Source organism: Agelaius tricolor, unplaced genomic scaffold, assembly GCF_023055355.1.
Source record: "Agelaius tricolor isolate 1412-34295 unplaced genomic scaffold, bAgeTri1.0.p SCAF_11, whole genome shotgun sequence".
NCBI lineage: Eukaryota > Metazoa > Chordata > Aves > Passeriformes > Icteridae > Agelaius > Agelaius tricolor.
In genome coordinates this window covers 22,138,865-22,148,289 of record NW_027269271.1, presented here as the reverse complement: position 1 = coordinate 22,148,289, position 9,425 = coordinate 22,138,865, and the positions used below count along the sequence as shown (strand labels likewise).

Genomic DNA, 9,425 nt, shown 5'->3' with positions numbered 1-9,425 from the left:
AAAGTGATTTTGTTTGGAAAGAAGCTTTGAAAAAGGGCTGGTTTCCCACAGAGGAGGACTGCAAGAGACACACAGCCCAGAGGGGGATGCTGCCTCCCCAGGCCTGGCCCTGGCAGTGGTCCCTGACTGTCCAAGGGCTCCTTTGGGGCAGGAGCTGGTGCTGGTCCCCTCACCAGAACCCACAGCGTGTCCCTTCAACTTGTCATCAAACCACAAAGTGATGCAGGAGGCAGGGGAGACCTCATCCTGCAGGAAACCAGGCTCTGTGTGCTCAGCACACTCCACCCCACACCCAGCTCCCCCAAAACCCCACAGCACATTCCCTGCCTGGCTGTAATGATACATTTCAGCAGGATGAAGTCAGCCCCATTGGCTCCAGCCAAATCACAGTGGTATTTGGGGGAAGCCTCTAACCCTCCCAGGCACCCTGGGTATGAGCACAACCCCTGCTGCAGCTGGGGGCTGTGGCCCTCACCCCCTCACTGCCTGTAGCCTCAGCCCTTTCCTGCAGCAGCTGCCAGGAAGCTGCTCAGAGTCGGGACCAAGCCTTCATTCCTCTCCCAAAGGGGGACAGCTGCTCCTAAACCCCCTCTCATATTGCCCCTCTCCCAAAAGTTGCCCCTCTCCCAAAAGTTGCCCCATCCCAGCCTGGCCCTGTTTGCTGCACACAAACCCCACCCCAAAAATAATTTTGGCAAATATGTGAATATTTGCTCTCCTTCCCAATCATTGCCAGCCACAGGGGGAAAATCACGACAAGCTATGGACTGCTCCCCTCATCTCCTCCAGTGCCTGGTGCCACAGCCTGGGGTTCAGCTGCTCCCCAGCATCCCCGCATCCCCCACCTGAGCCCCATTAGGGAGCCAGGGCTGGATTTTCTGGTTCTCTGGGAAGGCCCGACCTGACCACAGAAGGACGAGTCCAGTGACATTCCCGTGTCCCTGCTGCCCAGCAAGGCCACACCATCTCCCTGCTGTCCCCATCCTCTCCCACAGGCCAGCTGGATCCTCAGCATCCCCCTCCCTGGAGCATGGGGATGCCTCTCACCAGGGCAGGGGCAGCAAAGCTCCTCCAAGCAGCTTCTCTGGGACACTGAGAGCGGGGAAGTGGCCTCAGTTTCCCTCCTGGTAAAGCACAGGGTGAGAAGCCCCAGGCATCACCAGCCATGGAGACCAGCCAGGTCTGTGACTGACAGGATTTTGGGATATCCCCAGCCAGGTGAGTCCCTTGCAAAGGGCTTTCCCATGTCTGTTTTGGGCTGGCAGCATCTGCCCAGCTGTCTGTCCAGCACTCAGACAGGGCAGCCAGGATGGACGGACACACTGCAATGTGCCAGCGATGAAACCGACTTTGGGCTTGCAGATGGAAGTTACTGAATGTTGCAGATTTGTGCTGAATTCATCACTTCCCACCTCCTGATGTGGAGAAATAAATATCTGCATCAGCCAAAAGTTTTTGATGTCTTGAAATATTTCAGTTCTCAGCTTCGAAAGGAATCAAAGCATTTTGGCTGGAGAGCTGGGGAAATCCCAGTTCCCCCGCCTTGGGAGGGACCAGGCAGTGGGACCACACCGATTTCCCTGTGGCTGCAGCTCCCGCTTCCGGGGGAACCCTCCTCATTCCTGTGGTTATGTGCAAAACCACGGCCGGAGTGCCAAGAGCAAGAGCTGCCCCATCTGGTGCTGCGACCTCTGCCAGTGGGGCCCGGGGTGTAAATGCAGAGGTGAGAAGGGGCAGTGCCAGTGTGTGCCAGCAGTGCTCGCCCTGTGCGTGTCCCTCAGGGGAGGATCTGTCCCTGTGCCTCACAGGGATGATAATGTGATGTTAATCGCGGTGCTGTCCCAGCTGTGCGCTGATAACCAACGAGGGGCCCGATGTCAGCATCCCTCCTTTGCACCGGGCTGGGCTTCCTCCCGTGATGTCCCCCCCAGCCCAGATCCCATTTCCTTGCTCCCCACGCGTGTCCAGGCCGGCAGATCCCCTTGCATTACCTACCAAGGGCCACGCCGGGGCGGCGGCTGCCGCGCAGAGGATGCGGAGGGGTCACACCGGGACGGCTCCGTGCGAGCGCCGCCGCTCCGGGGCCGCTGTGGCTGTGCCGGCTCAACAGCCACGGTGCCCAGGGCTGGAGGGCGCTGGAGCTTCCTGCTCCCACCCAGGTCGGGTGCGGGACCCGGCCCAGCCGCGCTGCCCAGAGGGGTGGCATTGAGGTGGCATCGTGTCCCCAGGCTGGGGTGCCCTGCCAGCACCCCCTCCTAAAAGGGGTCCTTGTCTGATCTGACCCTAAAAGCTATCGGTCAGCTCCTGGCAGCTGCCTTGCTGTGAAGCTTCAGCCCTGCAGAAAGGCAGGAGAGAGCCCCAGCAGCACCTCCAGCCTTTCCCTGTGTCCCTGGGGTTTTGTGCAGCCTCCCCAGGCTGGGGTAGCCCCAGCCCAGCAGGCAGTTTGGGGTGGTGGGAGCAAGTGGTGAGAGGTTGTCCACGGATGCCACACTGGGAGGTGTTTGAAGAGGCTCTCCCTAAATCAGAATCCACACAGCTCAATGCTGGGCACTTCAGAAGAAAACCAAGAGCCTTTTCCTGCTCCTAAAGAGAAAGCAAAGCAAGGCCCATTCTGAACTGAGGAAACAGTGGTGATACCAAAAAAGCCAACTCTGAAATGTCAAAGGAAATCAAAAACCTTTTCTCTACGTTTTTTCTGGCTGGGAAGGGCTCAGCCCACTCTGCAGCCTCACTTTCTGCAGCCAGGCATGTTAACAGCTCTATTTCTGCTCTATTTACTCACAGCCATGTGGCCAACTTCCCTGGACATGAGCATGGCAGCCCCCAAAAGCAAAGAGGGGAGCAGTGGGACCCCTGCCACTTTGGAAAGGCCAGGCAGGACAGGCAGCCAAGGTGAGCTGAGCATTCCCTGGAGATGCTTCCACCAAGGGTTGTCCCTCCAGGCAGGGGAGGAGAGAAGCTGCAGAAGGGCATGGGGACCCCACTGGGGACACATCACTCTACTCCCCACAGAGCCACCCACCCTGGGCTGCCCAGACAGGGAGCAAGGGGGGCCTGAAGGGAGCTGTGGGCTGCAGGGAGCAAGGACAGCTCCTCCTGTTCTCTCCACAGAGCAGCCAAGGCCAGGCAAGCCACGGCAAAGCTCTCATTGCCATGAGCGCTGCTCATTAATCCAGCGAGGGTGGGTTAATCAGAGCCTGACAAGCAGCTCCTCTGGCTCAGTCAATAGCAGTGAAGGTCTGGAGCACCTCTTGCAGCCTTCACAGGGTGCTTCTGAGGGCCCTCTGCCCAGCCTGGGGGATGTGCCAAACCCTGGGCTGGAGTGGTGAGGGGGTTTAAATTAACCAGGTAGGGGTGACACAGGGTGAGGGGCAGCCCAGGACACAGAGTTTTGGGGAATGATCCTGGACAGCAGCCCAGGACACAGAGTTTTGGGGAATGATCCTGGTGCAGAGCAGCTGGAATGGGTGTCAGGGGTGCTCTGGGGGTTCTTGGGACAGGAGCCAGCCAGTGAGAGCTGGGGTGATGCTCAGCCCCACCCAGCCATTGCAGGGTCGGGGGCAGTGGAACTTGGCTCCTGCAGGAAATGGTGCCTCTGTGTTTGGGGACATCAAGGGTGCATCAGGAGGGAAATAATTGTCTTGGCTGGAAAAGACAGATGTCTGCTAAGGAAGGCAGGAGCCTCCCTTGAAATGGAGATATCTGCCCTGGGCAGGAGGGATCCCATCAGCAGCCTGGGAAGGGGAGATGATGGGTTCATGCCAGGCTGTTCCCCTGCCCTGAGCTGCAGGACTGTGCTGATTCCTGGCTGTACATTGGATGGATCCTGGGACAGGATGGCTGTGACACTGGTGGGGATGTGCCCACCAGCCTCCCCAGCTCCCATCCTGTCCCAGGAGGGAAACACCTCCCTGCCTTTCCCCAGGCATTCCCCAGAGCACCACTGGCCCTGTGCTCAGCCTCGCTGACTTCACAGCCCTGTGGGACCCACTGGGGAGATGAGGAGGGGTTCCAGACACCCAGCAAAACCTCTTCACCCCTGGTGGGACACAGGGATCATGACTGGGGAAGTGGGACTGTGGGGAGGGCAGCACCTGCCTGTTCACAGCCACCTCTGACCCCGTCCCACCAGCAGAAATGAGACAAGGGAGAGAAAATTCCCTTCCAAACCCCAGGGACCAGCAGCTGGGCTGGATCCAGCTGGGGAGTGGGGCAGTGGGGGCTGTGTGCTGCCCAAGGAAGTGCAGCTGAGGAGGAATCCCCCAGGATGCTGCTGCCCTGCACCATCAGCCGTGCTCTACAGGGAAAGGAAGGGGAGTTGCTGAAATTATGGATGAGAAGGGTCATACATCTCCTGCACTGCTCTGCTGGCCTCTGAGTCTGCTTCTTCAGGTTTCCCAGAACCTGGTGTTCCTCCTTGGACTTCATGCCACCCCTGCACTGCTGCCTGCAGTGGCTTGGATTCAGCCAGCATGCATTTCCCAGAGCCTGTGTTTTAGGTACCATCTATTTTTAGGATGTCCAACCTGCAGCAAAGACAAGGAGCCACAACCATTTCAGAGAAGTCAGCATGAGAAGCAAGGATTTAGGAAAAAAAAAAAGAACAACAACCAAAACAAGCCTTTGGGAACATCACATCCATCTCCCTGTGCCTCACAGACAGACAAATACTGGGATAGCTTGTCCAAGCTCAGGAGGAGAGTGAGGAACCAGAGCATCCCTGAGCTGGGATTCTCCATGACGTCTCCTGCCTGTCCTGTGCGTGTTTTTTAGCCTGGTTAAGGGATGGGATTCTGTGTGGGTGCACAGGGAGATCCGCCTGGCATAAGGGGGGTGTCCATGGGGCGCTGGTCCCCTCCTGTCCTTTAGCACCCCTAAGGATGGATGGAGACCCACAGATGGGAGATCTCCATCCTACAGAGGATGCAATTTGGGAGCAGAGATGCTGCATCTGGGAATGAAGTCATCCACCTACTCCTACAATTCTCCCTCCTCCTGCTCGGTAGCCGGGTGCCCCCCGCCCCCCGACGCGCTGCGGCGGGGGGGCCACCCGGCTACCGAGCGGGAGGAGGAGGAGGAGGAGGAGGAGGGACGCTGACATCACCGCCGGAGCGCGGCTCGGCGGGGCCGGGAGCCGGCTCCGCTCCGCTCCCGTTCTCTGCTCCCGCCGCTGGAGCCACCGCGCCCGGTAAGGCTGGAGGGGCGGCGGGAGGGCTCCGGGAGGCGGGTGGATGGCTGGACAGACAGACGGCTGCTGCTCATCGTCCCTCCATCCCTCTTCCGCGGGGTCCTGCTGGAAGCTGGGGGACAGTGGGTCGGCAGCAGCACAGCCTTTCCCCCCAGGGATGATGTCACTCTTGGAGGAATACATTAAAATGCACCAAAAAAAATTTAAAAAAAAAAGGGAAAAAAAAACCCAAACCAAACCCATATGAAAAATCTACATCTTCATTTGCCAGCTCCGTGCAGCAGTGCCAGGCTGGAGCTGCCGGAGGGGAGCTGCGTGCGGCAGGAGGTTTCTCAGCACATATGTCTATTTTAAAAACCCGTGGCGTGATCTCTTGCCCTACTTTCCAGACTCTTGCCGGTACTTTCCCTGCGTGCAGTGGCCGAGCCCTGCTGGCGGGAGCTCCCTGGGAAGCAGGAGCCGAGGGAGCCGCCGGGCTCTCCCTGAGCCGGGAGCCGGGCATGGGGGACGGGTCAAGGCACAGCTTTGGTCACTAACGCGCTGCCCTTCTCTTGGCAGGGGAGGGGTGTCCCCAGCACGGTGCGGATGAAGCCAGGCTAACGAGGACCCCGATTGTCCCCTCACCCCCAAGAGCCTCCTTCGCTCCCCTCCGCCTGCCCCGGTGAAGGAACAGCTCCTTGCCCACACCTGAGCCAACGGGTGCCAGGCACTGCTGGGGCCCCACAGCAATTTTGGGCTTGGAGGGTCAGCGGCCGCTCTCCATCCCGCAGATTTGCCAACAGCGAGGTTTTCACCGTGAGTGTGCAGGGAAGGGAGCGCTCCCAGCCCCGCAGTGCCCCAGCCCAGGCACAGCTGCCCCGAGCGGCCCCAATGCCCGGCGGGCCGGGCCCGCGGTGACCCCGCCATGGCCTCCTCGGACGGGCTGCAGTACCGGGCCCTCTACGAGTACCAGAAGGACCGGGAGGAGGACCTGGCGCTGTGCCCCGGGGATGTGCTGACCGTCAGCAGGGCCGGGCTGCTCAGCAGCCCCAACTACAAGGACGGGGACGAGCGCAACCCCCAGGGGTGGCTGCACGGCGTCAACGAGCGCACCAAGGAGCGCGGAGACTTCCCCGGCACCTACGTGGAGTACCTGGGTCCCGCCCGCATCGCCACCACCGCCACCAAGGCCCGGCCGCGGCCCCTGCCCCTGCCGCCCGCGGGGACCCCCACGCCCTGGGGTGAGTGTGAGGGGAGCAGCACGGTGGGAGCCCACGGGTGGGTGTCCCCTCACCTGGCGGTGAGGGCGGTGTGGAGCCGGGTGGATGCTTGCAGCTGAGGTGGCTTGGTGGGAAACCACGCTCGGGATGGGATCCAGCCCCAGAAAAAGAAGTTGTCCTGGGAATTATCTGCCCTGGTGTATGGAGGCAGCCTCAGAAGGGGCAGGGGATGCCCAGAGTGTTGTTACCCCACAGCCAAACATGCTGCAGGGATTGCTCCTCACCAGCATCCCAGGCTGGCTGCCGTGCTGGCATGGAGTGTCCAAGGGGATCCACATCCATGAGAGCACAGGAGAAGATGCAAGGCTTCTTTGGCCCTTCAGAGAGGAGCAGAAAGCTCCGTGGTGGTCTCCAGGGACCTTTTCTGCAAGTGCTCCTCTCCCCACCACTGCGGCACCTGATTCAGGCTGCTCTCAGTGCCCGGGCGAGTGCTGGCCCTGGGCCAGCTCCCAGCCTCACTGTCACTTTGTGCAAGCTGGGACAGGGGACAATCCTGGCAAGCGGCGTGCTGAGTCCCTGGGGGGCTCCTGTGTCCCTGGGGGCTGCAGCAGTGCCCTGGGGGGACGCTTGGCAGGACCCTCCCTGGCACAGGGGCCTGCAGCCATTTCTCTGCCTGGATCTGCCCAGCTGGTGCAGCCGGCTCTGCCCTCACCACTCACCGAGGCCAAGTGTGTTGGGGCCAGGGGGGATTTCACAGCAGTGACACAGTGTACATGAGCTAAAAAAAAATAAAACCAAAGTAAGAATGCCCCCTTCCAGCCAGGTATATCCCAGTGACCCCAGTCAAAGCCATGGTGCTCCCCTGCTCGGGATGGATGGAGCAGAAATGGCTGTCGGTGCTGGCCTGGGGCTGGGAGAGCGGCATCGCCTTCAGCCATGGCAGGAGAACCTGCCCAGCTGCTGGTCTGGCACCCCAGACACCCTCCTGGCCAGTCTGGAGCAGCCCCTGTGCTGCTGGGTCTGGGTTTAGAGGGGCACTCACTGATGAGGAGCCTGTCTCTCTCCAAAATGTGGTTCAGGACCCACTTGTCACTGTGATTTGAGGGGGGACCACCTGGTTCCTGGGCTGAGCACCATCCATGTCTATGCATGGGGCTGCCATGCAGCTCCTGATGTGCAGCCCCACAACCACATGGGAAGGACGCTGGGCCCCTCCACACCTCCCCTCCCCAAAATGCAGGTGCTCCTCCCCGACCAGTGCGCCAAGGCAGCCGCAGTCCCAGCAGCACTGGTGAGGCTCCGTGTGCAGCTACGTGCTGGATTTGCAGGAGGGTGGAAGCCACTTTTGGGGGTGTTTATCCTGCCAGATGAGGGGTTTGAGCCCCCTGGCCAGTCCAGCTCAGTGGTGAGCCCTCTGAGTGTTCAGCAGGCAGAGCCCTGGAAAACTCAGTGCTGCGTGGAGATTTTGGGGCACACAGGAGCAGACCCCAGGGCTCTCCAGCCCTGCTCACAGGGAAGGTGAAGCCACCTTCTTGTTCCTGCCTTTGCTGCCCCTCATGCAGGGGGTGCCTCGGGCTCCTCTCTGGGGGAGATGTGCCCAGGGACCCCTGCCCAGAGGTGCTGGGGATGTGGAGATTCCCTGCAAACCGAGGAATGTCCGCAGCAGGAAATGCCTCCTGGCCAGAGAGCCTGGCCCACCAGGAAGGTCTCAGTGTAGGCACCCCAGCCCTGCGTGCACTCAGGTGAAAGGATAACAAAATTTTTAAACTGTAAAATCCATAGTTTTTAGTAGGGAAAAAGCCCTAAAGCCAGGTTTTGGGGTAGGCTGGGGAGGCTGCAGGACGTGCTCTGGCCATGGCCAGGTGTCCAGCCCTGCTGCCCAGGGGGACACTGGGTGCTGCCTTCCCAGTGTTGTCCATGGGGTGCCCCTCCCTGGGACGATGCCAGCGTGTGCAGGCTCCTCACCAGGGGACGTTTTGTCCCACAACCACGTCTTCCTGCAGCACAGGAGCAGTGTGTGCCATTTTGTGTCAGTTTAAACCCAAACCTCCCAGCTCACAGGCTTCCCCTTCAAGTAAAAATCTCCAACGTCCTTTGGAAGAGAAGGTACTTTTGTTTTGGTTTGGGATTTTTTGGTTTGTGTTTTTTTGGTTTGCTGGGTTTTGGTTTTTTTTTTTAATTCTTCCCATACCGATTCCATTTCCAGATTGAGGTTTGAGGGACGTTTTTCTGGCAAAAAAGCACCCAAATTTATATTTCTGCAGCAGCAGCGTACCCCATTCCCCCCACCCCTGAATGCCCTGAGTTCCCTCCGAGCCCTGGTGCCACACAGGGACCCTGGGCTGGCTCAGGCCATGGAGGAAGCCCTGAATGACAGACACTGCATGTCCCAGCCATGCCAGGGCTGGCTCTGCAGGGAGGAATGGTCCTTCTCTTAATTAAATAACATCCCGAAAATGGCTCTGCAGCAGATCTGAGTCCCAGGGGATCTTGCTGGCTGTTTTGCCCCTGACTTGTCCTGGGCAGCACCACTGCCACAAGGCATCACCTCCACTTCCCCATGGGCATCAGGATGCTGGGGTCCAGCGTGGCACAGCTTGGGGCCATTCCTGCCATTCCTAGTCAGGAGAAAGTTATTTTTTTGCAGTCACCACCTTTTCCCCAAGCCACTGATTTGGAGGAAAAGCCCAGTTTCCTTAATTATGAAACCACTCATGCAGTGGGGACATTTTTGCATGAGCTTCACATGATGCGCTTTGCTTTTAACCCTGAAATCTTCCCTGTTCCCAAGGCACCAACACACCCTCACTGGGTGGCAGAGGGGACCCCCTTGCTGTGCTTGGGGGTCATGGCCCTGCCTGGATCAGCCACCCACAGTGTCAGGTTTGCATCATTATCTGTTCTCCAGGGAGCCCCAGGGCACCACCACGGTGAGGATCAGAGCCTGCATCTACCTGTTGCAGCCAGGTTGTGTTTTTTGCAAAAGATTGAAGGCAGCTTGGCCCTGCCCAAAGTCCCTCTTATATTTATTTTGGCCT

The 9,425-nt window shown here is 59.4% G+C and overlaps 1 protein-coding gene across 2 annotated transcripts in view; it reads left to right on the top strand.

The window, feature by feature from the left end:
- Positions 1-9,425, top strand: part of PIK3R3 (phosphoinositide-3-kinase regulatory subunit 3) — a 178,026-nt gene that overhangs the window by 94,083 nt on the left and 74,518 nt on the right. Inside the window, exons 1-2 of one of the 2 annotated variants that reach the window (XM_071436650.1) lie at positions 5,031-5,188; positions 5,747-6,408. The exons of the other annotated variant lie outside the window; for it this stretch is intronic. Coding sequence (XP_071292751.1) covers positions 6,093-6,408 — 316 coding nt within the window. The 5' untranslated portion in view covers positions 5,031-5,188; positions 5,747-6,092. Of the gene's footprint in view, positions 1-5,030; positions 5,189-5,746; positions 6,409-9,425 lie in introns of those variants that run through there. 2 annotated transcript variants of the gene reach the window in all.